The sequence below is a fragment of the Somniosus microcephalus genome, chromosome 2 (assembly GCF_052327205.1).
Source record: "Somniosus microcephalus isolate GS21.2 chromosome 2, FLI_Smic_1.0, whole genome shotgun sequence".
In the NCBI taxonomy this organism is placed as follows: Eukaryota; Metazoa; Chordata; class Chondrichthyes; order Squaliformes; family Somniosidae; genus Somniosus; species Somniosus microcephalus.
The window spans coordinates 114416951-114437922 of NC_140988.1; the positions used below are offsets into that span (position 1 = coordinate 114416951).

Sequence of the window (20972 nt, forward strand, 5' to 3'; positions counted from 1 at the left end):
TCACACACCATCCTGACTTGGAAATATATCACTGTTCCTTCATCATTGCTGGGTCAAACTCCTGGAACTCACTTCATAACAGCACTGTGGGAGTACCTTCACCTCAAAGACTGCAATGGTTCAAGAAGGCAGCTCACCACCACCTTCTCGAGGGCAATTAGGGATGGACAGTAAATGCTGGCCTTGCCAGCGAGGTCCACATCCCATGAACGAATATAAATAAACCAGGGATAGTTTAGTGCCTTGAAATTGGGTTCTGAGTGCGGGTTTACAAATTATTTTGTCCAGCGTTTTACTGGAGACAGAAGCATTTGTATTAAACTAGCAGGCATATAAACGCATTTAAGCATTTGCACACTTATATTCAATGTGACAAACTTTATAGTTTCAAGGTAAATGTGGCTCTTGGATTTGAAATTCTCATATTTTCAGTTCTTTTATGCCATACAGACTACTGGAGAACAACATAGGCAAAATTACTGCTGTTTAATTGACTAATTAAATGCAATGTATTAGGCTTACACCAACCCAGTGCTTCTCATTAAATCTCTGCTCCTGTGATATCTGAATATGTTCTACGGATATTGATAATTAATTATTTACTTCAGTGTTTATGTTTTATCCTTTTAGAACCTCAGAGTAAATCCTTCTTGCATAATTTTCTAACATGACCTTAGCTATAATGGCACTCTGCTGATGAACTAATTGGCTTTGTTATTTTCTATCACAGCTGAATGTGAACACAAGATCTACAGTGCCACTGGCATCATCACCAGCCCCAACTGGCCAGATAAATATCCTAGTCGCAAAGAATGTACATGGGAGATCTCAGCGACCCCAGGCCATAGAGTGAAGATAGTAAGTTTTTGATTACAAAGATACCTCTACCAACTACACTTCTTTCAATATTACCGCCAGTTACAGGGGCTGATTATGCATATTGTACTTCATGACTGGACTAGCCATAAATACTTAGATTGTGTGTTACAAGATTAAGGCTGGGATTTTAATCCCGCTCGCCCAGCGAGAATGGTGCATAAGAAGGGGTTAAAACAACGTCCGTTCCTGGCTGCCGAAATTTTTAAGACAGCAAATCAGGCCATCAATGAGGTTCCCCGGAAAGGCAGGTGGGGGCCTACTTAATATTCAAAAGTCTCAGCCCGATGACGTAATCGGTGCCGCAACGTAATATTAACTTGTAGACAGGGGGATTCCTGCACTGTCCGCAGCCCGGCAGCAGAACCACTGCAGGAGACGCCAACTGGCCAGAAGAGGCCAAGGTAAGTCTTCAAAAATGACCTCTATTAGAACTCCTTGTGGGAGAGGAGGGGCAGGAGTGCTCCCCCCCAGGCCTCGTAAGGAGCCTTTGGGCCTCCCCAGCTCTGGCGTCCCCTTAATTCCTGAACCTCCCTCCCACAGGTCTCCGGCTGCGGCCTTCTGGCTCCAAGGTACCGCTTCCGCCCGCCAGCCAGATAATGAATCTGCCGGGGTGTCGAGCGGGATTCTGGGATCATTTATTTAATGCAGTCCTGCTGTTAAGATCAGCAGGGTCTCCACATCCCTGAACTCTCCGGGTGCACCGCCCGTTCCCTCCCCCCAGTAAAAAATCATGGTCTATGTTCTGTATCAGAAGACCCAACATACTTACTTAGCTTTCCCATTGTGTAAAATTGCTGAGCACAGCATCTTGGCAAGTCAGCCATGAAGTACTGCTGTTGACATTAATAACAAATAGAAATAGCATAAGTTTTTTCACTTCCTGTTAATTCTGTTTAAATATATAAAACACTAAACAGTATATTCACATTTTGAAAGGTGTGGTATTTTCAAAATAATGATTGTAAAAAGCTGAAGTTACATACAGCAGGAGATTGAAAGTATCCGCATGAAAGTTTTATCTTGTGGTATGGGGAGCTTAAAGTGGCAAATTGGAGCCACAGTCTTCTAGTGTTGAATGTACAGTGTGTTAGACAGAAGTTCCCCCTCCCCAATTACTGTAAATAGAGAGAAAGTTCCACCCATCATTGCGGCAGTGTAAAGAGCTTTAGTGTGCATCTACCTCATGCCATATGTGAACGAGGAGTGTTTGATGCTGATATTTCCCTGCGCAGACATAAGTCACTATGATGAGCAAAAAAAAGACAAATTAAATGATAGTGGTAAATATAGACAGATTTTAAAAAATACTAGATATTTGTCCAAAGATGTACTTGATTGAATTACATTTCTTTAGAAATGTAAAATTTATTAAACAACATTTAAAAGTGATCAGTGAAGCTTTGCCTCATGATATGAGTTGCTATCTCTAGCTATTTTGAGTACTTGCTGATTAATGCATATTTCTAAATGCAGACAAAATAATGGCACGTTCCATGCCACTTCACCCTCTGCTTCCTATCAAATACCTTCTTCAAGCAACATTCACGTACTGGTCAAATTCATAATTTGGTTGTGGAGCTCCTTTTCAAGGGCAACTATTAATATAAAGTGCAGACCCATGGTGATTTTGGCTGGGTTCCAGTGGGGATTAGGTTAGATAGGTTTGCTGTAGGGGATTCAAAATGTGGTATTAACTGCATGCTACATTTTACTGCTTTCTGTTATTAAAATGAATACAGTATCTTAATCCTTAGTCTGCTGCTAAAACTATATATCATAATTCTAAAAAAAAAGAAATGTTATTGATCCAGCATCAAATTAGTTTGGGCAGTTTGTACTGCACGGGTCAGGAAGGATCAGTGGTGCATTATTTTTCAGAGAACTTCTTTCAAAGAATCTGTTATCTGACACATTTGGCCAGCTGTAACACGTGTATATTAAAGGCTGTCAATCAAAGACACCTCTGGTAAACTTAAAGATAGAACTCACTGACACAGTAAACAAATTGTATTTAATAAAGCTCTAAAGTGCAAAAAATCATGCAGAGCCTACAGCCCTACCGACTGCTTCTAATTAATTGAACTCGCCACCAAAAGTTTAAAACGTAAAATGTGAAGCTAAAGGCTAAGTTCACCAATCCCAAGCTCCCAGTGAAAAGGCACACTCAAAGGGAGCATGGGTTGGAGATCAGGCTCCAACACTAGTACTGATTCGCCAATCTACATAGAATTTACAGCACAGAAACAGGCCATTCGGCCAAACAGGTCCCTGTTGGTGTTTATGCTCCACACGATCCTCCTTTCCCCACTTTGGGTACAGCTCCATTCTGGAAGCTCAGGATCAGTGAAATCACCCTTTATATTCAGATGCTAACAAATAACTTTATCTTATTTTGAGGCTGCCAGCTGCCCCTCCCCACCCACCACATAAGTTCCAGTAGGGAGGCTGGATCTGGCAAGCTGCCCCCATTTGCCTGCCTTTTGCTGCTGATCTTGCCAACTCCTGTGACTGCCAGAAGAAGGGTGCCAATAGTCTCTGGGGCAGCAGTGGAAGCCCTTAAATACTTATCATTTTAGACTTTGGCCCAGCCTGAGACCTAAAAAAACCACCACCTCTGATCCTCGGGGCTCTTTCTCCCCCTTTAAGTTCCTTCCTCCTCTTCAGGTTGCAACATTGCCTGAATTTTCCCGGCTGGCGATGGCGACCATCATCTTGCTGGCGGAGTTCTCGCTGGGAGCAGATCCTGCTTAGTTAATAACCCCAACCCAGACTGGGCTCGGCTCACAGCAGGGTTGGCATGGTGGGCAGGAATCCTGTCCTGACCCCCTGGGGTGAACTCGGGGAAAATCCAGCCTAAGAATTCTTTGTCTCCAAAATCTAGACCATTGGTTCTGCCACCTCTGTTTCCTCTCCGCCCCTCATTCCTCCCAACCCTCCTTTCAACTCAGCCTGCCTGCCCCCTACACTTTAGAGTTTCTCTTCATTTTCTCCTTTTTGAAGTTCTCTTCAATCTTCAACGTCATCAACTTCTTCCTATCATCTGGTATTGTCCCCGCCACTTTCAATTCGACTGTCAATACCCTCTCAAGAAGCCCACCATTGATCCTTCCATCCTTTCTAAACTACTGCCCTGTTTCTAACCTTTCCTTGCTCTACAAGTTTTTGAATGCATTGTTGCTATCTTTCCAGACACTCACTTCTCTCACCATTCCCTGTTTGAGTTGTTCCAATCTGACCTGCCCATTAAACCAAGACAACACAGAGTCACCAACGAGGTCTTATGTGACTCCACCCAAGGCTTTCTGGCTTTCTTCGACCTTATTATCTTCATTGACACCATTGATCATTACATTTTCCTTCTCCACCTCTCCACAGTCAACATCCACTCCAACCAGTCCCAAAGGAGGTCATATTTCCTCACACTGTTTCTCCATCTGTATCTATAGTATGTCTCCTTCCATTCATCATCTATATGCGATCCCTCAGCAACAATAGCTGGAAGCACAAGTTCATCTGATGCACCATTTCTACCTCTCCATTAATTTACATGCTGTTGTTGTATTATCTGACTCTTTGACATCAAGTCCTAGTCGCATGGGTCACATGGTAACTTCCTATAACTCAAAGCTGGGAAAATTGAAGCTGTCTTGTTTGGCTCCTGTCAGCACCTGCATGCCTCTGGCTCTGATTCCATGAACGTTTTCAGATGCCCCCTGCTGGCGGAACCCAGCGATTCACCATCTAGGTGATCTTGTTGAATCCTGAGCTGAACTTACAACCCACTTCTGATTAAGACCACCTCCTTCCATTTCCAGACCATCCGCTATCTTCGCCCTTACCTCACCATCACTACTGCTGAAACCCTCTGCCACATCTTTGCCACCTTGCGGATAAATGTCTCTAATGCTCGCCTCAATGAGCTCCGCACCAGCAGCCCCAGGAAGTTGCAGCTAATCCAGAACTCTGGCTTGATTTTTCTCTCTCCCAAAGTTCCACACACTCATTACACCCCTCCCCCCCCCCCCCCCCCCCCCACCCATCCTTGAAAACCATTGGCTCCCTCTTCCCCAGCCAAAGTCCTCATCCTTCTTTACAAATTGCTCCACAGCCTTACCTCACTCACCTTAGGAAAATTTGTCCAGCCATATGACCCACATATGTTCTTCTGATTCTGGATTACTGCTCGTCCTTCTACTCTACCATCTGAGGCCAATTTTTCAGCCAATACAACCCTGTTCTCTGAAACTTTCCTCTAAAACTACTTTGCTTTGATCTCTCCTCTCTCTGCCTTTAAAAACATCCCAAAAACTCTTCTCTTTGACCCTGCCTTTGGTCTTCCCTAAATTCATTCACTGCTGCTCAGTGTTGAGCTTTTAGTTTTGCTAGTGCTCTGAGATGTTCTTTAATGTGAGCAGTGCTACATAACTAAGTTTCTGCTGTTGTTGTTACTGCATTTGATGCTCTAATATTACTGTGCACAGTCATCAATTCAGGGTTTCATTAATTTTATTAATTTAATTAACATTAATTCAGCTCTCTCACTTTTTTGTGCTGATTACTTCCTCCAAGACAATCTCCTGATGTCCAGTTGTTTAAATCTGTGGCTGATTTTTAAAAATAATGCTGATGATAATTCCTCAAAGAAAAAGAAAGTAATTTTTTGTATGCATTAAATACTGAAAAATATTTTCTCTTTTAAAGGCACCCACTGTCAGGACCAAGTACTCCCAAATCTAGATAGCACAGACAACGTCAGCATACATTCCCCCTACAAAGTCCCAGTTTATGCCTTATTGGCTGTACCAGCATGACACTTCCATTTCCCACGCTAACCATCCATGTCGTGTCTCTGATTGAGATTATCAGGTTAATGTTAGGAGTATAGGAACAGGAGCAAGCCATTCAGCCCCTCGGGCCTGTTCCGGCATTTAATTAGATCATGGCTGATCTGTACCTTAACTTCAACTACCCCCTTTGGTTTCATAACCCTAAGGTTTTTGCTAGGCAAGGATATGATCAATCTCAGTTTTTAAATTTTCAATTGACCGAGCCTCAACAGCTTTTTAGGGGTGAGTTTCAGATTCCCACTACCCTTTGTGTGAAGAAGTGCTTCCTGACATTACCCCTGAACAGCCTAGCTCTAATTTTAAGGTTATTCCCCCTTGTTGTAGACTCCTCCACTAGAGGAAATAGTTTCTCTCTGATTACACTATCAAATCATTTAATCTACTTAAACACCTCAATTAGATCACCCCTTATCTTCTATATTCAAGGGAATACCAGCCGAGTCTATGCAACCTGTCCTAATTTGACTCTTTTAGCCCTGGTATCATTCTGGTGAATCTGCGCTGCACCCCCTCCAAGGCCAACATAGCCTTCCTGAGGTGCGGTGCCCAGACTGAACACAGTGCTCCAGATGGGGTCTAACCAGAGCTTTATATAACTGTAACATAACTTCCACCCCTTGAGATAAAGGCCAACGTTAGCCTTTTAAATTAATTTTTGTACTTGTCCACTAACTTTTAATAGTTATTTTTGTGTTCTGCGCTCATGTCTGGCAAAAAAGGTTGAGACTGTCCAAACTTATTTCATATTGAATTCTTGCAGCCAGCAGAGAGAGGAAACCTTCACTTTATCCATTTGGGTTGGGCTCAAATCTAAAGGCCCAGAGGTGAAAGTGCAGTGTGCTAAACCGCTGCAGCACTCATTCCCCAACAGGCATCTTAGCATTTGACTGAGCCATACAGAACTGATAAATTTAGTGTTAGCAGTATGTATACAGAAAAGGAGAGCGTGTTATGCAATATCGCAAGACGAGAATAGCCATTTGCTATTGCAAAATAATTTGCAGATGCATGCGTTATCCTATTTGGAAATGTGGCTTTAGGCTAAACCCTTGATATGAAAATTACTCAACTCTGGGTGAGTAGTTAGATTTTCTATGAAGAATGGATTTGGAGAACAATTTGGCACCATTTTGCAAGAAAGCTTTTTTCTAAATTATTTAAATTGCAGAAAGCATGTGAGATTAGCCTCGAGTCCAAATTGAGAATATTTTAATTTAAACATAAGGAAACTTCTGGTCTCCAACTGTGACAGCTAGCTACTGACCGCAGCACTAAAATAAAAAATAGGTTACTTACATTTAAACATAAGTGCTTGAGAAAATTCTCTCAAGGATCACCAAATGTGAATAACGGACACATTTTTTCAGAAAGCAAGGTTAGAATACTATAGAACCACAAATCCCTGCAGCACTGCAGGAGGCCATTTGGTTACTTCCCACGGTAGTGAAGATGAAGATCTACCCCATTGTGTCTGTGGTGGCTGTAGAGCAATCCGAAACAAATTCTCCCCATAGCCCAGCATCTTCCTCTGCTTTGAAAATGTATCCATCAGATTTGCCTAAACTACACTCCACAAGAAGTTGGAAAGCAAAAGGAGGAACATGAATCTGTAAATGTACGTGGAGGTCCTTTTTCTAAGTGACTTGAGATCCTAGAGATGACTTTTGCCTAGCTGGGTACAGACCGCTATTACATTACATAGAATATACAGCCATTTGGCCCAGCTAGTCTGTGCTGGTGTTTATACTCCACACAAGTCTCCTCCCATTGCATCTGCCTCATCTCAACATTTCATCATATCTTTCTCTTCCCTTTTCTCTCAATTTCCTTTTCTCTCATATTGTCAATTGTGTCCATGTATCACTTGCTGAATAATGATGAGCATTGGTTTGTAGAAAAAAAAAGTAAACCACTGAATGACATCAGCCTATGGAACCCAATATATAGTTAGGTTTGTTGATTGTAGTCTTTGGTTTGTCTTTTCAGTTGGCATTTTAAACCACAAGGAAAATAGTATACACTGCTAGGTTACCACGGGACAGCCTAGATGCAGTGTACTATGGGTTTTTTGAAGAATGACTGCCAATATTATCATATAATATCAGTAAGCTGCATTGGTCCACCCAGTACCTGCCACTTCTAACACAATTAAATGCATAGTTTTCTCCATAATAAATGAGGTGATAGGAGAAAATACACTCATCCATCACACACTACTGTCAAAGTTGCACCATGAAGACTGAAAGTTCAAGATTAAACCATTGCTTTATTTTCCAAACATAATCTCGGAGACTTTGCTGTTCCTACGCCTGGGATTATTCGATTGCCTGGGCGCAGTGAATAAAGGGAATTTTTTTTTATTCGTTTATGGGATGTGGGTGTCGCTGGCAAGGCCAGTATATATTGCCCATCCCTAATTGCCCTTGAGAAGGTGGTGGTGGTGAGCTGCCTTCCTGAACCACTGCAGTCCATGTAATGAAGGCACTCCCACAGTGCTGTTAGGTAGGGAGTTCCAGGATTTTGATCCAGCAATGATGAAGGATCGGCGATATACTTCTAAGTCAGGATGGTGTGTGACTTGGAGGGGAACTTGGAGGTGCTGGCGTTCCCATGTGCCTGCTGCCCTTGTCCTTTTAGGTGGAAGAGGTCGCGGGTTTGGGAGGTGCTGCTGAAGAAGCCTTGGCGAGTTGCTGCAGTGCATCTTGCAGATGTTACACACTGCAGCCACGGTGCGCCGGTGGTGGAGGGAGTGAATGTTTAAGGTGGTGGATGGGGTGCAAATAAAGCGGGCTGCTTTGTCCTGGATGGTGTCGAGCTTCCTGACTGTTGGAGCTGCACTCATCCAGGCAAGTGGAGAGTATTCCATCACACTCCTTACTTGTGCCTTGTAGATGGTGGAAAGGCTTTGGGGAGTCAGTAGGTGAGACACTCGCCACAGAATACCTAGCCTCTGACCTGCTCTTGTTGCCACAGTTTTTATGTGGCTGGTCCAGTTAAGTTTCTGGGGTCAATGGTGACCCCCCAGGATGTTGATGGTGGGGGATTCGACAATGGTATTGCCGTTGAATGTCAAGGGGAGGTGGTTAGACTCTCGCTTGTTGGAGATAGTCATTGCCCGGCACTTGTGTGGCGCGAATGTTAGCTGCCACATATCAGCCCAAGCCTGAACGTCGTCCAGGTCTTGTTGCATGCAGGCATGGACTGCTTCATTATCTGAGGAGTTGTGAATGGCGCTGAACTCTGCAATCATCAGCAAACATCCCCATTTCTGACCTTAATCAAGTGGGAAGGAGCACATGCCCATAATGGAGCCCATCTGACTTTCTGTCCATTTAAACGAATGGATGGGAAATCAGGCAGTCTTTGAGTGGTGTGGTATCCTTCCCTCTTGATTTCCTTGTATTCACTATGTCCAGGTGATTGACTGAGGCGCAGGAACAGGAAAACCAAATTAGAGAGCTTGAGAGAGTTTCACATTTCTGTCGTGGAGATCACTTGTTTATTGTTTCATCCCTTGTTCAGTCACAGAGCTAAGAAATTTGGCCATGATCAGAGGTTGGTAGTCGCAGTAAATAATTTGTAATGTGGATCACATCACATTTGAAACAATTTGTTTTGCTCAAGTACATTGATTGACTCTTGAACTTTAAAATACTAAAGCTCATTATTTAGCCACAGAGGATCTTCAAAGAGATTTCATAAGTCTTACAATAAAGGTTAAATTACACACAGCCTGCTCACGAACTACCTTACTTATCTGTTTAGAAAATGCTGCCTGGCCTGCTGAGTATTTCCAGCATTTTCTGTTGTTATTTCAGATTTCCAGCATCCGCAGTATTTTGCTATTACTTATCTGTTTGTTGAGCAGGTTAGAGAGCTATGTAGAAAATATCTGGGAAACTAGCTATTGTCTAGTAATAGGCTGCATGATGGAGGCTAGCAACCTCATGGGAAGCGTACCTCTAGCTTATACGTAAATTATGTCTGTGTTGTGCAGTACAACATCCTACACGACACTCCAGAACATAAGGTTATCCGAAGTCAGGTACCAGGCAATGTTAATAATACAATAGCAAAATACTGCAGATGCTGGAATGTTAATGTTAACATTAATAATACTATAGGCTAGTAGTTCACCTCATAAATTATGAGGTTTCATATTCTCTTTAAAGAGACAGGTAGGTCACATACTTGCATGCGAAGCAGAATATTGCTTCTTTTATGATCAAGGTCTGCAATTCACTGCTTGAGTCCATTGTGCAAAGACTGTGAAGCTAAAGCAAAGATTTGGATAAACTCTCCATCAACATCTCAGTGAAATCAAGCATTCTGCCTGGCAGAAGCATATTTCAGATCCCAACCACTGTTGTGTCCCTTCTTGGTGGTTGACCTAGATAATAATAAGCATGCTAAAATGTGTACTGCACAATCCGTGTATGGCAGGGGAAAATATTTCACAGTCGATTTTTTTTTTTTCTTTCTAGACTTTTAATGAATTTGAGATCGAACAACACCAGGAATGTGCTTATGATCATCTCGAAGTGTTTGATGGAGAGACTGATAAGTTTGCAATCCTGGGACGATTCTGTGGGAGCATCATTCCAGATCCTGTCATCTCCACTGGAAACAAAATGTTCGTCAGATTTGTTTCAGATGCATCAGTACAAAGGAAAGGTTTCCAGGCTACCCACTCCACAGGTAAGTTTAGCGAGATGCTGAAACTTTAGGACATCTCATTTAGAAGGCCACCTTTCAGGGCAATACTAGGTAAAGATGTGAGCTGTTTTCATCAATAAAAGAAAAACCTTTTCTTCAAATATCCAAGATACACAGTTGAGTGAGCAATAATAATTTGGACAATCACAGATATCTGTTCCTTTTACTTCTGCAATCTACATGGTCTTCTCCTTCCACAGTGTGGTCGTTAATTGTTGTTGGGTTTTATTATCTTATTTCTGTTAAAATCATGCTCTCACTTGCTATCACTTCTGGGTTATTGAAATTCGCTACTTAAACAAGCTTGTTCACACATTAAACATCACACATTTTGGTATTAAAAGTTTGTACTATTTTGATATATGCCATTCATAAAATGAACACTGCTCCATTATGTTGGATTATGGTGAATGGATTTGCAGTCCACATCACAAACGTTACACTTAACATTTCCCCAATGCTGACCGCGCTGTTATTTGCGAGCAATGGGAAATGATCTGAAGTGTACTATGCCTCATAATATTTAATGATGATTCTATCTATTATACATTAAAATTGCTGAGTGGGTTGTAACATTCCATTTTAACATAAATGGAAAACCTATTTGTCAGTCTCTGCAATGAGATTTTTCTACTGTAAAGGCATCCACAGCTATCTGCTGTACCTATTGTGTCTATAGGTGGCGCTGTGCTAGGGCCACACACTGTTAAAAAGACCTGACACCTGAGGATAATTTCTGTGGGGTTCTCCAGCACCACTGCCAGAACTTCAGCAGAGGATCGGCAAAACCATCAGAGAAACGGCACAATAGCTGCTTTTAAGCTGTTTCTCCGTTATGCCTAAGCTATAAAAGTAGATTGGGAGAACCCCTGATGAAATTCCAGTTTTGAAAAGCAAGACCTGCTACTATAAACTGGGAATTGAACTCTTGTTGCTTTCAACAAATGGGGCTGAAATTATGGGGTGGGGGAGGAGGAGGGGTTTCTCCATTCTCCCACCATTCCTCCAGCAGGAGACCATGAGGAAAACAGTGGACCCTCACAGAATTATAGAATCACAGAATGATACAGCAGAGAAGGAGGCCATTCCGGATATCGAGCTTATGCCGGCTCTTTGGTAGAGCTAGCCAATTAATCCTACACCCCTGCGTTTTCCACATAGCCCTGCACATATTTTCCGTTGAAGTATTTATCCAATTCTTTTTTGAATGTTACTATTGAACTTGCTTCCGCCACTCTTTCAGGCAGTGCATTCCAGATCATCATAACCTGTTACGTAAAAAAAAAATGTTTCCTCCTCTCCCCTCTGGTTCTTTTGCCAATCACTGTCAATCTGTGTCCTCTGGTTACCAACTCTTCTGTCACTGGAAACAGTTTCTCCTTATTTATGATTATTCATGATTTTGAACACCCATATCAAGTCTCCTCTTAACCTTCCCCACTCTAAGGAGAACAACTCCAAAACCCATTGTGCCAATCTGGATTGTTTTTGTACTTTTATAAGATTTTCTAACTTGCATTGTTTTTTCATCTTCATATAAACTAGTTGTAATGTAGGCCTTTGATACCCATGCACACCTTTACTAGAGTGGAAATGCAGTCTCTATTATTGACATCACAATATTCCTGACCTGCAGCACGCTCACAATTCTCGCTTTCTCTAATGAAGTTCAACCTTTGAGTTCCAGCAGTAGAGTAGCGGAGAGCTTCACCAGTCCCAGTGTTAGAATGACTTTATGGGCAATCTTACCGAGTCCCTGGCCAGGCAGATTGTAAGGCAGTTACAGCACCTCCCCCTCCCCCCCCCTTGCTGAAAGAATTTTCCCAATTTCCTTCTCTCTGCCTGCCCCCCTCCGAGAGAGACTTCTGCAGGACTGCGATCAACCACCGACCTGCCAATGGCCACCACCAGTGTTCCCTGTAATTTTGTATTGGGCTGTGCGGCCCCTTTCACAGGTTACGTGGCCCATTCAATATTCCACACATGCACATTTTTTTCTATTTAAAAGCTGGCTCACCTGCTGCCCAGGAGCTCGAGCTCTGCATGGCCTGCAGCTGAAAAGGAACATTGGCCGCCACACAGTCCCATTAATCAGTAAGTCTGTAATGACACCCAACCTTCTGACTTAGAGGTGAGAGTGCTACCAACTGAGCCAAGCTGACACAAAGAGGCCAGTTTGTCAGGTTGGGTGCAATTGGGTGGGCGATGTGCGGAGTGAACACACCGCCCACCCAACAGCACCAGCGAGAGGCTCGAACCATTTTCTTCATCTGCATAATTTCAGGAAAACTCAAATTATGAGGGTAGCAGACAATCCAGCAAGTCCGTGAGTAAAAACTTAGTTGGGGGTCGGGGGGGGGGGTGCGTGTTTGGCTTACTGAGTGACTGACAGTGGGTGGCTAGTTCATTCATGCTCCTCCTGACCCCACAAGAATCCTTTTAAAAAAAAAAAATGATCTGCAGCGTTTCTGGAGTCCTAAAAACTGCATAGGGTTTAAATATTTTAATGAGGCTACTGCCTGTTTCAGGCAGGAGTGCTGGGTGCCCATTTCGAGGCTCGCTGGAAAATCGAGTGGGGTGGCTACAATGGGCAGTAGTTTAAAAAATAAATTCCAATATCTACCACCCCATTTTTCAGTGTAAACGGTGTGGTCGGCAGACAAATATTGTCCACTATTTGATCAAATTCTATTTAAAAAAAGGTCTCTGATGTTTTCAGTAATACAGAAGATAGGAGCAGGAGTAGGCCATTCGGCCCCTCGAGCCTGCTCCGCCATTCAATACGATCATGGCTGATCATGCAAATTCAATACCCTGTCCCTGCTTTCTCCCCATATCCCTTGATCCCTTTAGCCTTAAGAAATATATCTAACTCCTTGAATATATTTAATGAATTGGCCTCAACTGCCTTCAGTGGTAGAGAATTCCACAGGTTCTTCACTCTCTGGGTGAAGAAATTCCTCCTCATCTCAGTCCTAAATGGCTTACCCCTTATCCTTAGACTGTGGCCCCTGGTTCTGGACTCTCCCACCATCAGGGACAACCTTCCTGCATCTAGTCTGTCTGGTCCTGTTAGAATTTTATAAGTTTCAATGAGATCCCCTCTCATTCTTCTAAACTCCAGCGAGTATAAGCCCAATCGACCCAATCTTTCCTCATACGTCATTCCTGCCATCCCAGGTATCAGTCTGGTGAATCTTCGCTGCACTCCCTCCATGGCAAGAACATCCTTCCTCAGATAAGGTGACCAAAACTGCACACAATACTCGAGGTGTGGTCTCACCAAGGCCCTGTACAACTGCAGCAAGACATCCTTGTTCCTGTACTCGAACACTCTTGCTACGAAGGCCAACATACATTTTGCCTTCTTAACCGCCTGCTGCACCTGCATGCTTACCTTCAGCGACTGGTGCACAAGGATGCCCAGGTCGTGTTGCACTTCACCTTCTCCCAATCTATTGCCATTCAGATAATAATCTGCCTTCCTGTTTTTGACACCAAAGTGGATAACCTCGCATTTATCCACGTTATATTGCATCTGTCATGCTTCTGCCCAATCACCCAACCTGTCCAAATCATACTGGAGTTCCTCGGCATCCTCCTCATAGCACACACACCCACCCAGCTTTGTGTCATCTGCAAACTTGGAGATATTACATCTAGTTCCCTCATCCAGATGATTAATATATATTGTGAATAGCTGGGGTCCAAGGACCGATCCCTGCGGTACCCCACTAGTCACTGCCTGCCACTCGGAAAAAGAGCCGTTTATTCCAACTCTTTGCTTTCTGTCTGCCAACCAGTTCTCTATCCAAGTCAATACCTTGCCCCCAATCCCATGTGCCTTAACTTTACACGCTAATCTCTTATGCGGGACCTTATCGAAAGCCTTCTGAAAGTCCAAATACACCACATCCACTGGTTCTCCCTTATCTATTTTACCAGTTACATCCTCAAAAAATTCCAGTAGATTAGTCAAGCATGATTTACTTTTTGTAAATCCATGTTGACTTTGTCCGATCCTGTCACTGTTTTCCAAGTGCTCTGCTATTACATCTTTTATAATGGACTCTAGCATTTTCCCCTCTACTGATGTCAGGCTTACCGGTCTGTAATTCCCTGTTTTCTCTCTACCACCTTTTTTGAATAGTGGGGTAACATTAGCTACCTGCCAATCCATGGGTACTGTTCCAGAGTCTATTGAATTTTGGAAGATGACCAGCAATGCATCTACTATTTCTAGGGCCACTTCCTTAAGTACCCGAGGATGTAGATTATCAGGCCCTGGGGATTTATTGGCCTTCAATCCCGTCAATTTCCCTAACACCATTTCCCTACAAATACTGATTTCTATCAGTTCCTCCCTTTCATTAGACCCTATGTTACCCGACATCTCTGGGAGGTTATTTGAGTCCTCCTTTGTGAAGACAGAACCAAAGTATGTATTTAATTGGTCTGCCATTTCTTTGTTCCCCATTATAAATTCCCCTGATTCTGACTGCAAGGGACCTACGCTTGACTTCACCAATCTTTTTCTCTTTACATATCTATAAAAGCTTTTACAGTCAGTTTTTATGTTACCTGCAAGCTTACTCTCATACTCTATTTTCCCCCTCTTCCTCTTAATTAATCCCTTTGTCCTCCTTTGTTGAATCCTAAACTGCTCCCAATCCTCAGGTTTACTGCTTTTTCTGGCCAATTTATATGTCCTCTCCTTGGATCTTATGCTATCCCTAATTTCCCTTATTAGCCACGGTTGAGTCACCTTTTTTTAAATTTTTTTATGCCAAACTGGGATGAACAAATTCTGTAGTTCATCCATGCGATCTTTGAATGTTTGCCATTGCCTATCCACCGTCAACCCTTTGAGTGACATTCCTCAATCAATCCTACCCAACTCGCGCCTCATACCATCGTAGTTTCCTTTATTTAAATTCAGGACCCTAGTCTCTGAATCAACTACTTCACTCTCCATCTTAATGAAGAATTCTATCATATTATGATCGCTCCGACCCAAGGGGCCTCACACAACAAGATTGCTAATTAATCCTTTCTCATTACATTATACCCAGTTCATTCCCAGTCTCGGGAGCAAGGCACTAATGGCGGCAAACATAACCTACAATCGCGACCACCCCCTCATGACCTTTCTGTTTCTCTGACTCCGACCTCTTGTGCATTCCTGCTCCCTTCATCCCATCAGTAGATGTTCCTCGAGCTGCCAAGGCCCCACTCTCTGGAATTCCCTCCCTCTCCTCCTTAAGACCCTCCTTAAAACCCCCCTCTTTGACCAAACATTTGGCCACCCCTCTTAATATTTCCTTTGGCTTACGTCTATTTCTTCCTTGCACCCCTGTGAATGGTCTTGGGACATTTTTTCTACAGTAAAAGTGCTATCTAAAGGGGAGTTGTTGTGGGTGTGGGCTTAGGTAGGGCTATTTTTCCACTCCCATTGAAACTACTTTAATTCAAATAGAAATGAAAGTCAGTTTACCAGTTCTTAACTCAAATATTTTTCACGGTCAACCATTGTGATGTGTTATACTGCCACCTTGTGACAAAAGTGATTTTTAACTGTCAGTCGCATTTGACTTAGTTACAGGTTTTAATTGTAATTCAGGATAATAGCTGACACAGGATCACCAACCTCCAGTCATGAAAACAAATATATTCAGGGTACTTCTCAAAAAAAGATTCCAAGTAAAATATGCTCACTTGTATATAATACTTTAGTATTTTTGTTTAATCACTCTTTAGCAAAATGTCGCATTTGTAGTGACCACATCGTTTAAATAAGAAATTGCAAATGAGCTGCTGTGACTTGTTTCACTGAAGTGATGGGATGTGGGTTCACACCCACAATTTGCAGCCTTAGCGTGCCATCAGGGAAAGATGCAGAGCAGAGACCAATGCTACAAAAGCAAAACACTGCAGATGCTGGAAATCTGAGAAATGCTGGAAACACTCAGCAGGTCAGGCAGTTCTGATGAAAGGTCATCGACCTGAAACGTTAACTCTGTTTCTCTCTCCACAAATGCTGCCTGACCTGCTGAGTGTTTCCAGCATGTTCTGATTTTATTAGAGACTAATGGTGCTTTTTCAGTACTTTTAACATTGAAAGGGTGTTTTTGATGGTAGGGCAGTGGTACTGTTGCCATTGACAATGCTATTTAATGTAAAGCAGGGCACCTCTGGACACTCAATGATATCAGAGATATATTAGATCTCATAAGCTGCGGTCCGGTCTCCACTTACATCTAATTGCGTGGTTATAACTGGCCATCATTTTAAAATTTAACCTTTAATGAGGATTTCAAGATGGCAGATGAAATCCTGTATCAAGATGCATGCTTGTGGTTACTGCACCCTGTACTATTCGAATTGCTGTAATAAATTTGATGCAGCAGTAAAATCAAAACTAATTTTCTTTCAATACTAATTTCATGCCCCACTATGAAATAGATTGTTTGATATCTAGCTGCGGAGTACAGAATGTGACTGTATCCTACCGCAGTTCTCTCATGCCTGTGGTGTTTATGCAATGTTCATTCTCTATTTGTGGGATAATCTTCATATTCAGCGACTTACTGAACAACCTTTCTAGAAGGCCATTCCCCAATGGTTTAGGAGTCCATCCACTCACCAAACAAATGAGGAACGTCCCAGGCTTGATCCCTAGTCTCTGCTGATGTAACTATTCTCAGCCTGGTGGTGGTAAAAGTGGGTGATGCTTGGTGTGCTATATTTTGCCTTAGCAGCTAGGGATGGAGGAGAGAAATGGCTGGATCTCCTGCTCTCAATTGATATCTAGTGATTTCTTCTGGAAGTGTACATGTGTAGAAGTCAGATGAGGACAGGATCACGTAGGAACAGGAGCAGCCATTCAGCCACTTGCGCCTCTTCCACCATTCAATTAGATCATGGCTGATCTGTATCTTAATGCTATTTTCCTGCCTTGGTTCCATATCCTTTAATATCCTTGCCTACCAAAAATCTATTAATCTCAGTTTTTAATTTTTTAATTGACCAAACCTCCACAACATTTTGAGGGAGTTATTTCAGATTTCCACTATCCTTTGTGTGGAGAAGTGCTTCCTGACATCACCCCAGAATGGCCTAGCTCTAACTTTATGGTTATGGCCCCTTGTTCTGGACTCCCTCACTAGAGGAAATAGTTTGGGGGAAAAATTCGGTTGCTTTGCGCCTCCCGTTAGCGCCCCGGGCGCGGCGCAGCTAGCGCCCCCTGCAAAATTCAGCAGGAGGTTAGCGGTGGCAGTAGCCGATAGTGCTCTGCAGTGCTGCACCTCCGGTGATGACACACTGTCTTGCGCAGCGCCCTGGCCGCAAACTTGGCTCGCGCCCCCTGACCTACCACTGGACGCTATGTCCGACAGGGTCAGGGTGGTGTTTCTGCGGCCGGGGCGGCGATAATTAAAAGGCAGGTGCCGGGCAGCCATTTTTTGGGGGGCTGTCTGCCAGCGCCTGCCCCCTCTGACCTCCTGCAGCGGGGTGCCGGCCGTCAGCCCAACACACTTGAGTGCCGGGCTCTTTTGCTGGCATCCTGTTCCCCGGTGCTAGGCTCCTCCCATTTAATCAGGGAAGGGAGGCCTGCAGTACCGCAATGCTGCTGCATGTAGCGCTGCAATATTCAATGGAAGTGCCCTAAGAGGGAGGGGGAGCACTTCCAGTAGCGCCCTGCTTCCTGCTTGGGATGCTACCATTGAATTTCGGGCACAGGGGCACTAAAAGTAACTTCAATCAGATCACCCCTTAAAGTTCTATACTAAAGGGAATGCAAGCCAGGTTTATGTAACCTGTCCTCATAATTTAACCCACTTAGCCCCTCAGTATCAGATGGGTGAATTTGTGCTGCACCCCTTCCAAGGCTAATCTATCCATCCTGTGGTGCGGTGCCTAGAACTGGATGGAGTACTCCAGTCTGAACTGAACCGCCTGCGTATCGATGTTGTTGCAGACCTAGACTTGAATAATGACCGCTTGGGTGAAATATCAAGAGGGTGATTGGTGTCTATGGAACTGTGACTCAGGACAGCAAGGAATCGGCACCTTCAGGAAGAAGTTATTTTACCATAGGAGGAATTATTGCCTTCAGAAGAACAGCCCAATAGTAACTCTTCTGGTAGTATGTGGCAGCTCGAGTGCCACTAGTGCCATCTCATTTATTTTGTTAATAGCTGGCATCGACAGTAAATGAATGTGTATAAAAATTAGAAAGACAGAATAAAAAAAGAGACATGTTTGCATTAAATTAATGATATATTGATGGAATCTATTCAGAAATTGCAGTGGAGAAAAATAATAACATCTTATAATTTTTTTGCTTTTCATGCGTATTAAATTTATTTGGAGGGCTTCCAAGGCAATATATGCATTATTATGAAATCTTATCATTTGCAATAGCAATCCATTATCACAGCAGTTTTCAAAACAACATACATTTATAACAGCAACAACTTATATATTTATATAGCACCTTTAATGTAATAAAATGTCCCAAACATTTATAGGCCAAATATATTACACAGCTTGCATTAAGTCAAATGGTGTGGTGTAATTTGGGTACAAAGTCACTTAAAGGGCACTTGGGGCACAGGCATGAAATCAGCTGTGTAGTCTCCGTAACCCCTGCAATCTGAGCACAGCCCAGAACAAAGCCAAGTTAAAAAAAAATTACAGGTTGTTCATTGAATCACCTGGGAGCTTTTTTTAAACTTAACTTGAATCCTTTTAATGTTAGCAGAGAGTGGATGGGAAGTTAGTCATAAGAGTTATACAGCACAGAAAGAGGCCCTTCGGCCCATCGTGTCTGCGCTGGCCATCAAGCCCTATCTATTCTAATCCCATTTTCCAGCACTTGGTCCATAGCCTTATATGCTATGGCATTTCAAGTGCTCATCTAAATGCTTCTTGAATGTTGTGAGGGTTCCTGCCTCTACCACCCTTTCAGGCAGAGAGTTCCAGATTCCAACCACCCTCTGGGTGAAAAAGTTTTTCCTCAAATCCCCTCTAAACCTCCTGCCCCTTACCTTGAAACTATGCCCCCTGGTTATTGATCCCTCTGCTAAGGGGAAAAGTTCCTTTCTATCTACCCTATCTATGCCCCTCATAATTTTGTACACCTCAATCAGGTCCTCCCTCAGCCTTCTCTGCTCTAAGGAAAACAACCCCAGCCTGTCCAGTCTCTCTCCATAGCTGAAGTGCTCCAGCCCAGGTAACACCCTGGTGAATCTCCTCTGCACCCTCTCCAATGCAATCACATCCTTCCTATAGTGTGACGACCAGAACTGCACACAGTATTCCAGCTGTGGCCTAACTAGCATTTTGTACACATTCCATCATAACCTCCCTGCTCTTATATTCTATGCCTCAGCTAATGAAGGCAAGTATCCCATATGCCTTTTTAACCACCTTATCTGCCTGTCCTGCTGCCTTCAGGGATCTATGTACATGCACACCAAAGTCCCTCTGATCCTCTGTGCTTCCTAGGGTCCTACCATTCATTGTGTATTCCGCTGCCTTGTTAGTTCTCCCAAAATGCATCACCTCACACTTTTCAGGGTTAAATTCCATTTGCCACTGTTCTGCCCATCTGACCAACCCGTCTATATCGTCCTGTAGCCTGAGGCTTCCCTCCTCGCTATTTACCACTCCACCAATTTCCATGTCATCTGCAAACCAGCACAAGAGGGCTGATGAACAGAGCTCTACATATTTGTTTAAGCATACAGGTACAAAGCTGCACTGTCTCTGGGCAGAGAGTAAGGGGGCAGCCAGCAGTGTAACTTTGGTCTGTCAGTCCTTCTCCATTGTATGTTGGTATCAGTCTGAGACTGGTACTTGCAGTTTAACTGGTCCAAAAATATGCAATTTGGAAACAATTAGTGCCAGATAAATCTTTACTTAGCTTAAGTGCTAAGCATACTTTGAATTGGGTAGATTGAAGTGGAATATTATGCTTTCTATTATTACATCTGTAGTTGATGTTTTTCAAACAAAAATTTTTCTTTTTGATCAATCTGGATTCTTTCTGTCGATGAAATCTTAATGTTGGAGGTAGACTCCCAAAATACAGCTGGGCTTCTCTCTAAATCATACTGAGACTAAACATTAGCTAACAGCTGCTTTCTATTATCTTTCTTTCTTATACTTCTGTCTGGCAGGCTTTCCCACTTTAGTTTTATTTGTTGTATGCGAGAGTTGCAAATAGAGAGTTTATTGCAGTTCCTGGCCAAGAGATTGGACATGCGCCAAAAAGGGGTGGCAAGTGGGTGAAATGATTGCTTTGCATGCCAGTCCATGAGACATTGGGACTCATTTGAATGAAACCTGCAGATGTCAATTGGGCATCCTGATGCAGCTCATCGGTTGGGGCCTGATGAATTCCAGATGGATCTGAGCCCGAGCCAGCCCGCAGGTAAGTCCTGGGATACGGGGGGTGAAGCAGAGATGGGCGAGGCTGGGCCAGCAGCAACCTGCAGTATATTTCTGCTCCATGACACCATAGAAATG

At 43.2% G+C, this 20972-nt stretch overlaps 1 protein-coding gene across 2 annotated transcripts in view; it reads left to right on the forward strand.

Moving 5' to 3' along the window:
• Positions 1-20972, forward strand: part of tll1 (tolloid-like 1) — a 414199-nt gene that overhangs the window by 372710 nt on the left and 20517 nt on the right. For both annotated transcript variants that reach the window (XM_085962033.1, XM_085962042.1), the window contains 2 exons: positions 731-858; positions 10211-10424. In XM_085962033.1, coding sequence (XP_085818159.1) covers positions 731-858; positions 10211-10424 — 342 coding nt within the window. The remainder of the gene's footprint in view (positions 1-730; positions 859-10210; positions 10425-20972) is intronic.